At 35.9% G+C, this 20,191-nt stretch overlaps 1 protein-coding gene across 1 annotated transcript; it reads left to right on the forward strand.

The window, feature by feature from the left end:
• The first annotated feature begins 1,533 nt into the window (after window positions 1-1,533).
• Window positions 1,534-12,582, forward strand: LOC136025287 (uncharacterized). The gene is made up of 3 exons (XM_065701173.1): window positions 1,534-1,662; window positions 7,279-7,414; window positions 10,680-12,582. Exons 1-3 carry the CDS (start codon window positions 1,584-1,586, stop codon window positions 10,960-10,962), a joined length of 498 nt encoding a protein of 165 aa, XP_065557245.1. The 5' UTR covers window positions 1,534-1,583; the 3' UTR covers window positions 10,963-12,582.
• Window positions 12,583-20,191: the final 7,609 nt, after the last annotated feature.

Genomic DNA, 20,191 nt, shown 5'->3' on the forward strand with positions numbered 1-20,191 from the left:
GTAGTAGCAGCAGTAGCAGCAGCAGTAACAGTAGTAGTTGTAGTAGTAGCAGTATTAGTCATAGTACTATTAATAGAAGTAGCTGCTGTAGTAGTGTGGGGGGGTAGTAGAAAGAGTTGTAGTAATATCAGTTTCTGTAGCGATGGTAGTAGGAGCTGTAGTGGTTTCTTATCCTTTTCTATGTGTATTGTCCTAGGTTTTTGGTTTACTATGGTTTATCTTTTAACTGGTTGGTGCTTTTTCTTAGGCGTTTGTGGTTTGCGTTAGATTTGGGATTCCAGATGTTTGCTTTGCTATTTTGGCATACTCTGAGCCTTTATATCCTTTGTAGGCTTCAACAATTTCTTAGCCTTTGCAGGTGTTTGGTGTGTTGTCTGAAACCTTTGGTTTTGGAAGTTTAGCTTGCTATGAGCTAAATTTCTTAGCCTTTCGTAGGTGGGTGTTGTTTAAAACTTAAAATTGAGATGCTTAGAAGGTTAGTTGCGACTTTTCCAACCTAACCTTATTCTAGTTCGAATTTTATAATTTAAAATTTTTTTTTGTATTTCCTGATTTGACTCTTTCTTCGTCTATTTCGAAGGTATGTTTTGCAAAATCATTTATTTGCTTTGTGTCATGCTTTGATTTGTCATATTGTGTAAGTCTAGGTTGCATAAAGTTAAATTATAATTTTATAGCTTTAAGTTCGGCTAATTCATATTCAGGTAGTGGCACAAACTTGACCTCAATTACCCTAACTTAAATCTATGGAAATATAATTACGCCTTATGGTGAACACCTAAACACTACCAAGGAAAACTCCTCTACAGAGAAAATAAGGTAGGTGAGCCCTGTTCGAATATACATTATCCTTAAAGGCACCAATAGCCCTGCAGGAAATGGGCTTGGAGGAAAGAGACAATTATAATTTGAGCCTGCACTCAGTTCTGTGAGTCTGTCCATAAAAGCAATAATGATAGTACAAGCAACAATAAAAATAATATTAATAATAATAGTATTATTAAAGGTAATAACAATAATGATATTAATAGTAATGCTAATAAGGCTCAAATAGCACTGTTTCTATATATGCTAATAATTAAGAAATCTTTTTCCGAAAAGATATTCTTAGCCTTTTATCGGCAATATAAGGAAATAGGATGGCGGTAGTCAAGGGGTTATTTATTTTCAAGTAAAAAAAATATAGTTTAAGTAAGGTATCAATATATTTTTTCCCATTTGTTTATTTCTGTCTTTTTTTTATTATTATTTCGGTGCCGGAGCGGATGCTCATAAAATTATGAACTTCTTGTGAGAATGTACTCAAAATCTATTTCTAGTATGCTTCTGGGGAGGACTCTGAGTAATTTCAAAGAAGCTTTGTCCCCTTATTCCACCCATCTTCAGGAAAACTCACTTATCCAAAAATTACAAAACAAGAATACATAATTATATAGAGAACCAAAGTATTCTGGACTTCAACTCCTGATTGGTGATTGGGTCTCTCTAGGTTGTATCATAGTAGTAAACAATAACCACTATACATAGCAAGGTCAGTTGATACCATACCAGATCAGTTTAAACTTTCGCCCGAGTGTCAAATAATGAACCTCACGTCCTTTGGAATACCTCCTATTGTCTATTACTATATCATCGTTTTGGCTGGTCCGGAATGGGCATTAGGTAGGTCTTAAACGTGTTTTTCGATCTTATTTTCTCTTCTTTTTAAACATATAAAACTCAAGTTGTGACTATTCATTGACATTGTTAACGTTTTACTAACCACTGAAACATCAGAGAAGCATGATACACAAAAAATAGTCTAAGAAGGTCATGTCATATTTGTCAAAATGTGAAACGTCAAAAACGTTGACGCTAATGTAATTAAGTTAATCATTTCGTCCTTGGACAAAAAAGTGACTGATTCACCAATACAGACTAATATTAGAGTTTTTTGAAAAATAAAAAACTAAAAATTCTCATACTGACCCATAGTCTGTGTTATACAGATACAGATCTCCTGATTCATTATCTTTGGCCGGGAGTGTTACGCGTGGCTGGGGGGTAAATCATTCGACACTTCCCTTGTTTACCTCTTAGATTTTTTCAGGTTTCCATTTAGAGCTGGGTTGACTCTGGCTTAGCTTACAGAGTCAAAACAGAGCTGAGAGCTCATATGGCACTTGTGACGAGGCTGTAAGAGCCGAGAGCCAAGAGCTCATACAGCATGAGCACAAGCAAAATTCTAAGAGTCAATGGATTGAATTAAAAGGAAAATCAGAGGTTAATGCCGGGTATATGAGGGGGTTTGCCTCTTCGTCCATACCTCGCTCTTTACACTAAAGTTCAATTTTTTTCCAATTCTTTGAGAATGAACCATGAATCACAAATGCTGTTTAATTAGAAAAAATAACTCTTTTTAAATTACTAGGAATACTTTAGCGCAGAGAGCAAAGTATTCAGGAGGGGAGGAACCGACTCATTTACTTAATAAATTCAGTTTGTTTTAAGTTTTAATGTTACTCCTTGCTTTTAGTTGAAATAACTTGTTTTTTTTATTTAATTTCTCATTATTTTTTATATAACGCTGGAAAATCCAGCTCCCCATCATGGTAATTCTATTTTCCCATTATAAATTCCTCCATTTGATTCTTTTGATGTATGTATTAGTATCAAAATTCTGTTTTCTAGAGTTTCGGTTACTATTGAGCCGGGTCGCTCAATACTATAGTTTGATATCACGAATCACCTGATAAAAAGCCTTTTAAAGTTAAATTTTAATCTAAAGAAAGGGGGTAATGAGGAGGGGACAGACTTTTTCTTATAATAACAATAATAATAGTAATTTATTTGTTTCCTTTATGTACACAGAGGAGTATAGGAAATAATCGACAAGAAAACTGGAAAATATAAAATTACACTTCTAACGAAAAGGACGACAAAAATTAGCTCATAATACTCATAATGACTATCGTAAACAGCTTTTGATAGCTCATTAGTGCGTAACAATAAAAGAACTCATAAAACATAACGCATAAACACTCATACATAACGCATAAGTAGCTGTTTTATTAAAGCTATGGCGACAAAACTATTTTTCCGTTAAACAAGACAATTAAGGGAAAATTTATTCTGTATTCTCTAGACCATCTGAGAAATCGATCACATTGTTGATCCATTTTAACAGTAATATCAAAAATTGCGAATTTTCATATAATATGCCTTTTTTTGAACCATAGTGGAATTCCAAGAAAATATTTACAAAACCAGAAAAATTACACGAGGATACGCTCTTTATCACTTTTTCTTAAGAACTTCAAAAATAGAAAAATGAAAAATACATGACCTTTCACACAGACTAACGGGCCATATGTTTTCCTAAGTTTTCCCAATACAGAAGATAACACCAATTCCTGTGTCGCTTTAATTGACGGATCAATTGGCAACCCAAGGTAATTAATGGAATAATTATTTAAAAATATTCAGTGATCCCACCCTGGTTAAATGATGCTGGAAATCCATATTATTATTTGCCACTGGGAATTCTGTTTTAGTAGGTTCAATCTCTAATCCTGTCTCTCGTAGATGCGAGTGCCATATATTAATTGCGGTCTGCATTGATATTAAATTGTCCAAAAATAACAAAATATCATTAGCATACGACAAGTCGCTAATGTCGACACCGTCAATCACATTTGTGGGTAGGTACCGCGTGGCTGTTCTAATTGCATTATTAAATATAAAAGGGCTAAGAACTGTCCCTTGTTTTACTCCACGACGTAAAGAAATTCGGTCTGAAAGTCACCTCACCTCCCCAAAATAAAAAAATCTGACAGATGAATTACCATACCAACCCTTCAAACACTGGCCTATAAATGGGTTCACTCCACTACGCTAAATTGATAAAAAAAAAAGAAGCGTGGCTATGCAATATACTATGAAACTTTTATGAAATATCAACTCCGCACACAAATAGGTGTCTTTTAAAACTATGATGGTGTTCCAATATTTCTAGAAATATTGCTTTTGCAGTTTGAACCCCTACACCGCATCAAAAACCCAATTAATGGTCCCCCACCTCACGTTTTGTTGATAAATATTAGAGTAAAATATTTTTAAATAATCTACTAATAACAGAAAAAGTGTTATAGGTCTATATGATGAACAATGTGAAGGATCCTTGTCCTTCTTGCGTATACAAACTACTTTACCTTCTCCTATCAAAGGGACATAATGATGGGTTACTATTACTTGACATAATAACGTAAGATGCTCTAGTAGTTTTGTAGTATCATACAGAAGGTGCCCTGGTAACAAACATTCTGGACCTGGGGCCTTCCAACATTTTATTCAGCTAGTTTTAATTAAACCGAAGAGGCAGAAAAACAAACTAGGTTTTTATATGGGTTCAGCCGAGAAAAATGCTTAGATAACAATCCAAAATAACTCAACTCGGTGGATGGTGGGTTGGACGAAAAAACTGAAGTAAAGTGTACATACCATTATTCTAGCGGGATTTAGTCTGATAAATCAGCTGATGACTGCGTTAATCCATTAACCTCACTATAAAGGAACTTTGGATTATTCCTAATCTTGGTTGATATATCTTTTATTTGTTGTTTCTTCCTTGTTGCTAATAACTTATTAAGTTTCTTTTTTTGTTGATTTAATTATCTGGAAAAGGGGCCATTTCTCGGTCGGTCGCATAGATCCCAAATATGTTGCCATAGCCAATGTTTCTATTTGCTTCACCCATCTTTGGTATAACAGACCATCCCTTTTTTAAGTATTTCTATGCACTCTAATAAGAGGAACCGCAACGGATGCCGCAACTTTCCTAAAATGAACTATTTCAGCATAATACATATTTAATTCCAACGAACAAAATTTTTGAGAATGGGACAGGAGGTGAAAAGGAATTCTGATTCTACAGAGAATATCATCTAATACGCAGTGATATAAGTTTACGTCTATCCTATCCCATAGCTGTTTCTGAAACCATTTCGGATTACAACGGCTAGGGCAAAAAAAAATTAAAATAACAGTCACTTCCAGGTGAGAATGATCACTAACAAAAATTTCATCCGATACTTTAACAAAAGTCTTTTTTAACGATTCAAGATCTGAAATTATAAAGTCCAAATTTGCCACGCTACTTGAACTATGAACATAACCATAATATTTGCTAGTTATAGCCACAGTTAGATCTTTCGGAAATGATGATAATAAGAGCTTGGACCACGGTAAACTAGGAATAGCAAGGTCAGTGTTAAAATCGCCACAAAGCAAGATGGCTCTACCAGACGCTTGTATTTCATGAAAAATTTTTGAGACACTTGCACATGCTATAGCAAAACGTTAGTTAGATTGTTAGTTCCTGTAATTAGTAGGCATATAAACTGCAAGGATAGCGGTATGGCCTAGATCAATCACAACAAAAGTATCATTGGTATCAAATAAAGCACGTTTAATGCTCTTATTTACTCCAATAATAATGCCGCCAGAGGGACGACCTACTTTGATTTTCACAGGACGGATGAAGAACTCGTGTTCAAAAGAAACTTCCAACTGATGACTATTAACGCTACTTAAACTGGGGCTCTACTACAAATACTATTTCGAATGATTTGACTATTTTGGCAAAAAGTGTTAACCTATCTCTTCCTCCATTTATGTTCTGAAAATACAAGTTTATGCAGTCAGGTTCGGTGTGAAGGTTCATACCTGCGGGAGGGGGGTTACCAGCCTCAAGCTTGAGTGCTCGAAGGAGCGACATGCATACGGCTCTTCAAACTGGTGCAGGAGAAGCTGTTGTTTCTGTGATTACCACCACAATTTGCATATTTCACAGTGGAGGCTGAACATGCATTATCATGGTTGTTAACATTTGGTCTGGCACATTTACCACATTGAAGTGCATTCACACATTCACGTGCAAAATTATCAAATCCTTGGAATCTATAGCACTGCTTGGGTCGATTCAGTGGAGTTGACACCCAGAAAAGCGAATAATCAATTTTGTTGCCGTACTTCAGAGCCTTATCGAGATCCTTTTGAGATTTAAAGGACAACTGCACGACTAAACTACTTCCAAAGCAATTTTCTTGCACAAGAGAGTTAACTAGACCTGTAATATTTGATTCGTCAAAGCCCTTGTCAATCCATATAATTTCTAGATATTCCTTCTTTACGATCTTAGCACTGATGTATGAACAGGGTGGTAGGGAGCTTACCACCGAAGAGGCAGAATCATTATCTTTCATAAACACCAGTAGCCTATCTCTCCGTTCCTCGACATGGTCGATTTTGTCCAAGCACCCTAAACTCGAAACAAACTCCCTCTGCTAAGCGGAGTTGGAAGACTGCATACTAGCGGGTAAATTACTAAAAATGACAGCGACTGTAGCATTTTCTGGTTTAGGAAGGAAAGGCCATAAACGGTTTCGTTCACCCGTATCCGTGCAAACTGACTCTTGTTTTTCAGTGAGGAAATTTAACATTCGAACACAGTCAATTAATCTTGATGCCAAAATAGTATTTGGTTCGCTCGGAAAAACCGGAACATCTGACGGGTCCGATATTCGATGAAAAACCGGGTCGATGAAAAACCGGAACTCGGAAAATCGCAAATCGTGGAAGAAGATCATCTTTCAACAATCTGTCTGAGAGCAATTTGTAAAAGTCAGGCATAAAATCTGCACTCAGATGTGATCTCCGGCGCCTCTCAAGAATATCTACTTTAAAAATATCACGACAGATTTCAATAGTCTCCTAACCTAACCTATCTGTCATCCTTCATCCACAGAATGCATCCCATTAGTTTCATCCTATCTTTCATCATTACCTCAAATCGCATAGTCCAGCGAAATAAGGATTAAATCCTGTAGAATCGCTGGTTATTTGGAAACCAGTCCTGGTTAGTAGGTAATTATGGTACTAGGAAATGGTATTGAACCATATTTTTTTACAACTTACAATTTGAGATAAGTTCGGTTTGTCAGGTACCCAAAACAATCCGTAGGCAATTTTTCTGGAAAACATCTAGGAAGCTACAAACCATGAAACTGCATTTGAGTATTTCTTCATTTTCTAAAGAGGGAGGAATAACCTAGCAACTTCATAAGGAGGAAAACTACAGGAGGAAGAACAGGTTTTACCTCGTTTTCAGTAGAATTTATATGCCTTTTACATACTCTGTAAGAAGCCAAACCGCACACGGTCGTTTCACAAATGACGAATAATGTCAAATCACAATTGTCAATGTTATTTTGCGTTGCCATTACCTCAATTGTTTTTTAGGTCCAGAACGGGCCAACAACTGCAAGTTGCTTCAAGAGTATAGACCTCAGAAAGGAGCTCTAGAAAGGAATCGGCGATCGTTATTTAACACAGCTTTATTTAGAGCACAAAGGCAGAACAATGAGAATGTAACTAGGTAATTATAATAAGTTACGCGCCATATTAGTTATGCGCCATTGTAGTTGTGTCCCTGTATCCCTGCATAAAATTGTCCATGGGAAAAACAATCCGTATTCAGATCTATACCGCATTTTTCTAATGATTGCCTTTGAGCTTTGTTGACAGTGATTGCTAATCGAATATTCCCTGTGTACCCATCGTCATTTATATATCCCCCCCTGTGCCCCTCCCCAGCGTCCCCGTTGTCCCGGTCGTCATTTGTGCCCTGGTCTATAATTTCTCTTTGAGTGTCCCGATCGTCATTTATATTGCCGGTGTCCCGGTCGTCATTTGTGTCCCGGTGTCCCGGTCTGTAATTTCTCTTTGAGTGTCCCGGTTGTGCAAGGAATAAGAACAACTTCACACTCAAAAGACCCTGTCAAGATTGTTGCCTCTATTACGTTTTCCATTGTTTTTTTTTACAGCAAGTCGCGTGCCATTGCAAAGCTTCGGTGGGCTACTGTTTCGTAACAGTACTATTGGTACGCCTATTTTTAGTTGTAGCACCCGTGGTGGAAACCCTGGGAGATCCAGGGTTTGTCCAGGAGATCCAGGAATCATACGTTGTTCTTGGGATTCCTCGGTACGCTTTCTTTTTTTACTTTCTCTTTTAGCCACAAGCCTTTTGGCATTATCTCTTTGAGTCGCTTCCTCGGCTGTTTCTTTTGCCATTGTAGAATTTATACTAAATATTCTCTTTGAATCACAAGCCTTATATACTTATAATGACGTCATATAAAAAGCCTTACATAAAGAAATAATGGCACCAGCTTATAATGACGTCACATACATAACATACAAAATACATACATGACGTCATAATGCTCAATCCTTATAATGACGTCAATCCTCAAACATACAAAAATACATTCAACTTATTTTTATATATATATAGATTATTATAATTCCGGGAAATGATAGATTTTTCCTTTTCCTTTTGTTAATCTTTTAGTACAAAACTTTATCGTCAAAAACGGAAATTGTTAAAAACGGCAGGAATTTTTGCCGAGGATCATTAAACGCAAATGACGCAGCACGATTAAGAGTATTTATGGTTAGGGGAGGGGAAAGGGGACAGTAGCCGATCTCCTGCTTGAAATGTTTTTGTTCGTTTATGTTTCACATTTTAAATTCATTTTAATTTTCACTTATTTTGAGAATTATTTATTCATCTATATCTTTGTGTGTAATCTTTATGGCTAGTATGATCATTTATTTTAATTTATGTTCGTTTTGGGTTTCACGATGTCTCTAAAAGTATTCTGTGGTCCTCTTGAGTTTGAATTATTGTAGGACTTTATTTCTGCTGATCTTAGGTTTAAAAGGGCTCCGAAAATTCTTTGAAAAATCTCTTTTTTGGACTTTTTTTGATTATTGTGAGAAATAGACATAACTTTACAATCAGAGTTTCATTCTAAATCCAAATTCTGATGCAATTGAAACACTTCCTTAGAAAATCATAAATTTTGCTTAGAAAGTGGGAAGATTCTTCTTTTTTAAACAATTATGAGCGTATTTTTCGATCAATTAACGTAAATATTGTGATCTAGTAGATAGATAACCCTGAGTCTTAGCTATTGTATGATACAGGAGTTGTCAGTAAAAGTTTTTGATTCACTGATAATTGAGACAGCTGAGATGTAGGATTACCTTTAGAAGCAGATTTTTATTCTGTTTCCAAATGTAACATTCTTTTCCGTCGCAAAGTTTTAGGTTAAGCTAGTGTGCAAAAAACGTATTTTCCATTCGTGACTCTTTCCTTGGAGTTGATTTAACTTCAAAAAGCAAGAAAATGGTAATATGCGCATTCATTACAGATAAACCTTTTGGGTTTAACACCACTAAACAACGTGGGAGGGGGGACTCTTTTGGTAGAAATGAATGCTATTTTTGGAATCAGAAAGAAATTCTAATTCTAAAATTATGTCTATTTCTTAGTTATGTCAGTAATAAGTAAATAAAAGAATTACCAAATTGTCACCTTACACCAAAATATAGAAACCGTATGATTGTAAATAAAGTCAATACCAAACACTGGTACTAGGATATGAACCTTGATTTTTTGAAATTTCTGGTATGACTGGCAACTCAAATTAGGTGACAAGTTAGCTGTAAGGGTAAAATTCTTCAGGCCCTAAGACTTCTAGAATCTATAGAAGCTACTACCAGGGATGAGGAATCTTATGCTCCTTAATATTGAAGGAGCATAACTTGCTTTGAAAATATTTTAACTAATATGGGATAGCTTTTGAGTAGAATTACATGGACAAATTAAAGGGAAAAATTATTCGCAATTCAGGTCGGGAGCTGCCATATAAAATCGTAATTTACGAAGTACTATCTATTATATTTACAAAAATTTGAAGTTAGCATCTGAAGTACAACATAAGGCCCCCTGCGTGTAAGCAATGACAACTGGACTTCGTTTTATATGCACATTGAGCTTCAGTCGTTCTTTGAGATTATTCAATTAATTAATTTTTCTTTTCAAATAAAATTAAACTGTGCCTTTAAAACTTAAAACAAATATAATTATTCCAGACATAACAGGACTATCTACTCAACCCCCCTCCCAATACTAAGGCCTTACAGTGCTTGATTAAATATGTACTTCTTATTTTAGATCAACAGCCTTTGTGTTTGAGCGGTCGCTCTTAAAGATTTGGGATACAAAATCAAACTTTTATATGTTTCTCCCCATTTTTGACAACTGTTTAATATCTTCTTCTTATAACTTTTGATTGGTAGTGTTAGATTTAACGAATATTGCATATGTACAATTGATACACTATCTTCTTTTTCTGCTTTTTCTAACGGTAGATAAAAGTTAGCCTACATTCATTTAATTATTCATTTTACATTAAACAATTTGATATCTCTATTAAAAAGGCTTCCATTGAAAAATATAAGCACTTTAGATTATATTTGGGATTATAATGACCTTTTTTAAGGAACAGTTTTTCGTCTAAAATAAAATTATCTTTATCACTATTAGATTTTTCTTTTAGATAATTGTTGATTCCTTAGCTTTGATTTGGTTTTACTTGCCTCTATTCATATCGCAAATAAGGCTCGCGAAAATTCTAAATTGTCAATGGGATCAATTTTCAAATACAATAATATACTCTTTTGTAAAACAAGGAAAAGTTTTGAAAAATTTGCTATTACTGTAGCAGGACCTATATAAACATCTATTTTTATACTGTTACTTCAAAATTTTATTTTTAAACTTTTATTTTTAGTCAAAATTCAGAAGCTGGAACCTCAGAGCCACCATATATAATACGACTTCTTGCAGATGATCGTACTTTCGGATTTAGTGAACTTCTTGAATCAATAGGGACTATTATTGTTTTAACAGCACAAGCTATTGATACAAGCAATCAAACCTACCCTAACCCGTTACCACGCTGGGCACGCTTCAAAGGGGCGGGATATGGTACAATGTTTTTTGCTAAGATCATCCATGCTTGGCTTGATGGAATTCAGATATTGTTCAGCAAAGTTTCTGCAGAACTATGCTAATCCGACGTAACTACCCGACGTAATTATATATGTATTGGAAAGCGAATGTCTTACGTATGAACCTGACTTAACTTGATCAAAATTTTCTTTTTTAATTACTACTTTTTTAATTTAGCCCCCACTCCTTTCACTGACTGCAATTTCAAAAGCACATTTAACTTTAAACCCTTGACAACACCTACTTTTCTTCATTAAATAGCAGCTGAACCGGACACGCTTCAAACCTCCAGACACTACAAAAGTTGTTTCAAAAGAAAAAATAATATATGCCTTCCTCTCACTAGAGGAAGCTCTTCTTACAATGGGCTTTGTTGCCATTTCATAGTTGTTTAACCTTGAGCTCAATACTTGTCTATGCAGTGGAAGGGTTAGGATTTAGAAGGGCTACGATTCTTTGGATATTTCCGAATTCTCAATTTTAAGAAAACATAAAATTTTCATGTTTCTTTTAAATATTCTTTGTGATAACCTTTAATATTCCCTTCCACTGAGGCTATCTTAGGCCATTGGACGGTCCCATGTAAGAATTTTCTTATAAATTCTATACTTTACAGTTTTCTAAATTGGTAATTTTTCAAAAAAGAAAATACGTAGAAACTACCAACAAGATAAAAGCCAAGAAACTACCACTCAAGAGTGAATACACTTAGGCAAGTTAGGAAAATCCAAAAAAGGCATGGGTCTTCACAACCTAGTGTCTTGTTAAACATCTTATTCTACATTTCTGCTGATTGTGGTTGAGCTTTCCTTCAGCTTGTAAAAACAATTTTCAAATCGTTTTTTTCTCGGCTGCAAAAGTAATAAGAAATTTAGATTTCCAAGTTCTTCTCACCTTGGCTTGAAGGTATTTATAAAAAAGCCTATCTTATATCTAACTGGATACCAATAGTGTAAAGTAATCCGAATTGTTATGAAGTTTTAAAGCATCTTCTTATAATTTTATCATGTATCATTATATCTTTCGCTAGAATGCTTGTGAATTTCATTCAAAATTGCAAACAGTGAATTTTCAGGAAATCCTAAACATTGTTATTACCTTTGACAAAGACGAATAAATACGAAGAAAAAACCGATTTAGAAGCCAAAACTAGTTGATTTCTCTGTCTCCGTACGATTTAGTTCAAAATATTTTGTAGTTGTTTTGCGCAAAACTTCTTCTTTTCCTTTTCTTTTTCTGAACTTGTTGGACGGCTTGGTGGAGGTCTTTGCAGAAAAATCTGATGTTACGTTTCTTTTCAGCTGGCTGAACATCCACCTTGTTGTATTTCTAATTTATTTTAATGTGTTTTTTTTTCTTAGATTTTCATTTTTGTGAATGAAACTTTAAACGTTATGCATTGCCGTTGTGGTCTTAGAACGTTATTTAATATACTTATCCATTTGTAACCTCAAATTTTGGAATGGCAACATAGACAAATCTTATTGAGTGCAACACAAATCGTATTAAGTTTGACTTGGCCAAAGCTTAACATTTTCTGTGTCATTGTTGATGTTTTCTGTTCATCTGTGATAATATATTTTATATAGCAGTGTGTGATGTGACATTTTCCAAAAATTGACCTTCTCCATTTTGATCTTTTGGTAAAACCAAAATTTAATTGGTAAACGTATGCAAGTGGATAGATCGCAATGTGTATACTTAGAATTAAGTTGCCATGTTTTTGCTTTAACTCTATTATACATTTGTGTCATTTTTATATATTAATAAATTATTTATTATTATTATTTTTTCCCCAACAAAAGGATGTACTGATATGTTTAAAAAAAAAACAAAAAAAACCTTGTAGCTACCAGAGAAAATAAAGGTTGTTTTCATTTTCTGAAACAGGCAGAATACTTTTATTAGCATTTTATCGAGTTGTTTGACTCATGAATATACTTTTAGTCATTACAAGAAAACTAGGATGGATTAAATCTGAACAGGTATGGATTATATCCATCCAATCTAGTCTAACCACTGCTTTTTATTGTTAAGTTTACATCATTTGAATAAACCACTACGCAAGCAATGTTGAGGTAGGTTTGAAGGAGTTACCGTGACGAAATAAGAGCTCTGGCTTCTTTTACTCCAGTAATTGGTGTCACAGAATATTTTATTTTCGAGCAAAAGAAGGACATAATGTTAAAGTGGTCTCAAAAATCATAGAAATTACCGTATAAGTAAAAAAGCTGTTGACGTAAATACCTGTTGACATTTGTAATTATAATTGACATGTTTGATAATTTTGCAAACTGAAAAAAAAGATCTATCGAAAGCTTACGTTAAGTAAAATTATATATATATATATATATATATATATATATATATATATATATATATATATATATATATATATATATATATATATATATATATATATATATATATATATATATATATATATATATATATATATATATATATATATATATATATATATATATATATATACTAGCTGTTGGGGTGGCGCTTCGCGCCCCCCGAAGCCCCCCCGTGCGCGTAAGTCGTTACGCGCCATTGTAGTTGTGTCCCTGTGTCCCACCTGTGAATATACATAGATTTACATATGTGTTTCAAACTACGTAAAAATTGCGAATATACAACATTCTTGGCTTTCCCATTGTCTGTGCATATACAAAGCCGTATTTACTAATAATGACGTCATATGCAAACGTTCTTTTTAAAAACAAACAAACATGCATACACACAACTCGTTTTTATATAGATAGATAGATAGATAGATAGATACAATACAAATTAACTGCGTAAAACTTGCAAATATACAACATTCTTCGCTGTCCAATTGTCGCTGCATATAAATAGATTGTCAGGTTTACCGACCCTCGAACATGCAACGTACAATTGTCCATGGGAAAAACAATCAGTATTAAGATCTATACCACATTTTTCTAATGATTGACCTTGAGCTTTGTTAATGGTGATTGCAAATGCTAATCGAATTGGGAATTGCAATCTTTTAAATTGAAAAGGCAGATCCGTTGGAATCATGGGAATGCGAGGAATAAGAACAGCCTCACCCTCAAAAGGCCCTGTCAAGATTGTGGCCTCTATTAGGTTTTCCTTTGTTTTTTTTACTGCAAGTCGCGTGCCATTGCAAATCTTTAAAGGTAAAAAAAAGGTAAAGGATACGGCATTAGACTTAACAGACCTTACCGGCGGTGCTGATCTCCGTTTCTTGGCCCTTCAGCCAGGAAGTGCAATGGGGGGTTGGGGGCCAGCCATCCTGTGCTTTCGCAAACCCTTCCTGTTTACCTTCCCCAGATTTCTCCAGGTACCCAATTAGAGCTGGGTCGACTCTGGCTAAGCTTGCAGGGTCACACCACTGACCCCCGTCCCAAACCGAATAATTGGGTACACTGGGATTCGAACCCATGTCCTCTCAGACAAAGGATCCCGAATCCAGCGCACCAACCCACTGGGCCAGGACGGCTATAATTATTGCCGCTATAATTATATTGCAAATCTTTGGTGGGTTGATATTTCTTAAAAGTATTATTGGTACGCCTATTTTTAGTTGTAGCACGTGTGGTGGAAACCCTGAAAGATCTATGGAATTTAAAAATTCAGATGGATAATTAACCGCTTCATTTGGTTCCAAAACTGTGTCGACTGACTTGTAAAGGACTGCCTGGTCTCGAATCTTGGTCAAAACAATATTGTTGATTTCATGGACGTCTATATTTTTGGGTGCGAGAATCGTTCTTTCGCTTAGCCATTTATTATATTTATAATTTTTTAGAATATTCGGAAATACTTTTACAATCAATTCATTTTTGGACGTCACTAAATTACAGAAATCAGCAGGTAGTTGTATACGTCCTGAAATTGAGTCTACTGGGAGCTTTCCGTTTCCAATTGCCAGCAATTGATCTGAAAATGTTTGACCAGAGTCATCGTTTTGCAATCGGACACGCATATTTGTAGTTAATTTTAATATTTTTACGTGTGCCCATAAATTACAATTTTTCAGGCAAGCATTCATTTCGTCTGCAGGAGTTGATCTAGGTATTATAGGTAATGTTTGCCTGAAATCTCCCGCAAGCAATATTAATGTGCTACCGAAGGGTTTCTAATTCCCTCTTAAATCTTTCAAGCATTGATCCAGAGCCTCGAGCGATTTTTTGTGTGCCATTGTGCACTCATCCCAAATAATAAGTTTGCATTGCTGCAATACTTTACCCATCCCAGATGATTTGGAAATATTGCACGTGGGAGTTTCTGTAGAATGCAAATTCAGAGGCAATTTCAAAGCGGAATGAGCAGTTCTTCCACCAGGCAGCAATATTGCGGCTATTCCGGACGACGCAATTGCCAACGCTATATCATTTTTTGATCGAATTGATGCCAGAATCAGTTTTATCACAAACGTTTTACCAGTACCTCCTGGCGCATCCAAAAAGAAAATTTCTCCAACGTTGTTATCGACACAATGCATTATCGTATCATAAAGGTCTTTTTGTTCCGACGTTAACTTGGAAATGTTATTATGTACATACGACAATAGATCACTCGTACTGTAACTTTGTTCACGATCCAATTCTACACATGTCGAAACAGCAGCGATACGGTTAGGTGAAGGCATTCCCAAATCCTGAAGAGGTTTGTTTGCCATACGTACGCACAAATCTTCTATAATAACTAAAGTGTAGTTATAAATTTCTGATGTAAAATCAAAACTCATATCTGACGTCTCTAATTGTTTTCGATGGAGTATATCTTCGGACATTTTTGACTTATATTTTTCCCATAGCTCTGTAGGAGCTGATGGAGAACAAGTTGTTAAAATGATGCCAAACAATGCACGAATTTGACTTGGGGTTGACGTTTCGCACGCGTCATTGATGCAGTTATCCCAGTGTTGGTCATTCTCCAATAAATTCAGAGCTTGGCATGCACTACGGTAAGTGTCATGTATAGTACCGTTTACAGTTCTCAAATACTCAAAGGATGTCGGACCGGGTACATTCACAAAAAGCAGGCTTAGAATGAAGCATTCATGTTGATTGGGGTGAACGGTGTAGATTCTTCCTATCGTTGTATCTTTGAAGATGGTAGGTTGGCCGTCGACTGACTTACCCTGTTTTCGACCTTCAAATACTTTATTTTTAGTATTCCACGTGTAATACGAAGGCACTTCAGTATACAGCAGTTTTTTTGCAAAAGAATCATTTTGCAAAGCGAAAAAAAAGCTGTTAATGTTGTATCCGGTGGATTCAGGGCTCTTTGTTGCACGTTGGTTTCCGTGAAATAAACACGTTGACCATTCTGTAAATGTACCGCTAAGTGAACAACAGCTGGACTACGTTCATGTATCGGAAATGAAAGAATTCTCCAAACAGCTTCATTACTGCATATGTATCTTCCAGCCTGATATTGTACGATTTTGTCGAAATCTTTGATTTCGGGCTGCAAGCCAAAAACTGCCATGTCACTGCCTTTGTTGACGTATTTACATATGTATTTGATTGCCTTTACGGAGTTACGAGGCAAACCTCGTTTTCGCCATTCCACTGAGTACATCCAGCATCGCACTGACCCAAACACTTCAAGTTTTACTATATAGTTTATCAGTGATTTCAACTTTTGCCGGAAGACACGGGCCGTAATGTCATGCCTATGAACCGCCGATTGTCCTTGAAGTAAAAGCTGCAGTATCTCGTCCCAAGATTGATTACATGTAAATGTAATAAATAAATCTGGATGACCATAGAGACGAACATACGCAATAGCATCTTGAGCATATTCATGCATATGACGGGGACTGCCAGTATATGACGAAGGTAAAATTGTTAATCTTCCAACGTTTGTGGTATTACCGTCATTTATAACTGCATCTCGCAAATGAATGTATTGTTCAGAGCGAAGCTTGGTCTGATTCAGGCGGATATATAGCAAACGTTCTGATTCAATTTTAGCATACATATCAACGACAAATTGGTGAAACAATTCACGGCATTTTAAAATATAATTTTCTTCATCCTGCCGAATCATTAGTCTATAGGAATAATAATGCATTGCACTGCATTTCTTATTCATTTCTTTGTTAGTGGCTGGATTCATCAATTTAATATTAAAGTGATAGCCGTCGGCTCCATCCCAAAAAATGATAGGATGTTGTAGGGCTTCGTAGCATCGATGAGTTTCAGCAATTCTTAACAACTGAGCGTTTCGCTTATGAAGAATAATATCTTGAGGTAAAAACTGATCACCGACCATAACGATTGCCACTTCGTCGATAGTTGGAGCATTTTATCTACGCACATGTTGGTCAGGAGGCGTTTTGTCAGCGGAAATAACAATTTTATGCGTATCAGTAGGCATCAAATCGATGGCTGTTTTGAACAGACGCCCTAAATTATTATTTTCGTGGAAAATATGTTGCAATTGGGAAACGATTGTCCTTTCAACGTTGGGAGAAATTTCGCAACGTGCTTTCAATTCAGAATTTCTATCACTGATGAAGTACAATTGTAAAAATTTATGATTCTCGCCTGAGAATGGTAGAAGGGACCCTGCTCCATGATAAATTTGCCCTTTTACTTTGAAAGTAGACATAAATTGATCTGGATTTTCGATTTGGGCTCCAAACGACGTCATTTGGAAACATGAGTTGTATTTTCTGATTTGTGACAAAAAACGCTTAGATTCTGACGTAGTTCCAGTAAGGAAAGTCTTCAATGGCTCTGGTGGTGCAGCCAATAGAGGAAGTTTAACTTTTCCTGAGGCGCAACACATTCCCATTGTTTCACCATTGAATTTCAAGGCCTTGCAATAGGGACAAATTTTAGACATTGTCCCGATTTGAACACATCTATTCAAGCTATAATCATCGACTGGGTTGTACCTGAATGCCAGGCGATAACTGTCAGGTTGCTCTGATTCCTCGGCATGCTTTCTTTTCTTACTTTCTCTATCAGCAGCAAGCCTGATTTCTTGCTGTTCTTGTGATTCCTCGGCAAGCTTTCTTTTCTTACTTTCTCTATCAGAAGCAAGCCTGATTGCTTGCTGTTCTTGTGATTCCTCGGCACGCCTTCTTTTTTCACTTTCTCTTTTAGCAGCAAGTCTGCTTTCGCGTTGCTCTGGTAGTTCCTCGGCACGCTTTCTGTTCTTTCTTTCTCTATCAGCCTCAAGCCTGTTTCCTTGCTGTTCTTTTGATTCCTCGGTACGCTTTCTGTTCTTTCTTTCTCTATCAGCCTCAAGCCTGTTGCCTTGCTGTTCTTTTGATTCCTCGGCACGCTTTCTTTTCTGACTTTCTCTATCAGCAGCAAGTGCTTTGGCATAGACTCTTTGAGCATCTTCATCGGCTTTTGCCACTGTAAGTTCATCAGTCATTTTAAAGCTAAACATTAATAGATTTTTACGTGAACATATATGTCTTAAATATCTTTAATGAAGTCAACGTCATAGCAAAAATGACGACAACTAACTTCATGACGTCAGTCGACACAGAAACATGACGTCACCTGACAGACAGACACACAGACAGACAACTTATTTATATATATATATATATATATATATATATATATATATATATATATATATATATATATATATATATATATATATATATATATATATATATATATATATATATATATATATATATATATATATATATATATATATATATATATATATATATATATTTATATATATATTCATGTATATATATAAATATATTAGCTGTTGGGGTGGCACTCGCGCCACTGCAACACCTAGTTGGTTGGGGCGCTTCGCAACCCCCCAAGCCCCCCCATGCGCGTAAGTCGTTGCGCGCCATATTATTACGCGCCATTTTAGTTGTGTCCCTGTGTCCCACCTGTGAATATAGATAGATATATATGTTTTTAACTACGTAAAACTTGCGAATATACAACATTCTTTGCTGTCCCATGGTCTGTGCGTACAAATAGATTGTCAGGTTTACCGACTCTTGAACATGCAATATATAATAGTCCATGAGAAAAACAATCTGTATTCAGATTTGTACCTCATTATTCTAATGATTGCCCTTGAGCTTTGTTGCTGGTGGTTGCTAATTGAACATTCCCTGTGTCCCCGTCGTCATTTATATATCCCCCTGTGCCTCCGGCGTCCCCGTTGTAGTTGTGTCCCTGTTTCACAATCCGTATTCAGATCTATACCTCATTATTATAATGATTGCCCTTGAGCTTTTAATGGTGATTGCTAATATCCCCCCTGCGCCCCCGGCGTCCCCGTTGTAGTTGTGTCCCTGTGTCCCGGTCGTCATTTATATTCCCTGTGTCCCGGTCTGTAATTTCGTCAGTCGACACACAAACATGACGTCAGTCGACAGACACACAAACAAACAACTTATTTTTATATATATACTAGCTGTTGGGGTGGCACTCCGCGCCCCCCCAAGCTCCCCCGCGCGCGTAAGTCGTTACGCGCCATTGTAGTTGTGTCCCTGTGTCCCACCTGTGAATATAGAAAGATATATATATATATATATATATATATATATATATATATATATATATATATATATATATATGTATATATATATATAATTATATATGTGTTTTTAACTACGTAAAACTTGCGAATATACAACATTCTTCGATGTCCCATTGTCTGTGCATATAAATAGATTGTCAGGTTTACCGACTCTTGAACATGCAACATATCATGGTCCACGGGAAAACAACCCGAATTCAGATCTATACCTGATTATTCTAATGATCGCCCTTGAGCTTTGTTGATGGTGATTGCTAATCGAACATTCCTTGTGTCCCCGTTGTCATTTATATATCCCCCCTGTGCTCCAGTATCCCTTTTGTAGTTGTGTCCCTATGTCGCGGTCGTTATTTATATTCCCAGTATCCCAGTCGTCATTTGTGTCCCAGTGTCCCAGTCTGTAATTTCTCTTTGAGCGTCCCAGCCGTCATTTTTATTCCCTGTGTCCCGGTGTCCGAACGAACAGTAGTTGTGTCCCTCTGTCCCGGGCGTAATTTATATTCCCAGTATCCCGGTCGTCATTTGTGTCCCGGTGTCCCGGTCTGTAATTTATCTTTGAGTGTCCCGGTTGTCATTTATATTTCCCGGTCGTTATTTGTGTCCCAGTGTCCCAGTCTGTAATTTCTCATCGAGTGTCTCGGTCGTCATTTATATTCCCTGCGTCCCGGTTTTTAGTTTTCTTTTTTTTTTCTTTTTAGTTTTTTTTTGTAGTTTTTACCTTTTTTTATTTTTTTTTTATTTTTT

This window comes from Artemia franciscana, chromosome 3, assembly GCF_032884065.1.
Source record: "Artemia franciscana chromosome 3, ASM3288406v1, whole genome shotgun sequence".
NCBI classification, from domain to species: Eukaryota; Metazoa; Arthropoda; class Branchiopoda; order Anostraca; family Artemiidae; genus Artemia; species Artemia franciscana.

Coding starts and splice junctions, on each gene's coding strand:
- LOC136025287 (XM_065701173.1), top strand. CDS start 1,584: ATGAACCTCACGTCCTTTGGAATACCTCCTATTGTCTATTACTATATC. Junction 1,663..7,278: donor TGGTCCGGAATGGGCATTAG/GTAGGTCTTAAA, acceptor ATTGTTTTTTAG/GTCCAGAACGGGCCAACAAC. Junction 7,415..10,679: donor AACAATGAGAATGTAACTAG/GTAATTATAATA, acceptor TTTTATTTTTAG/TCAAAATTCAGAAGCTGGAA.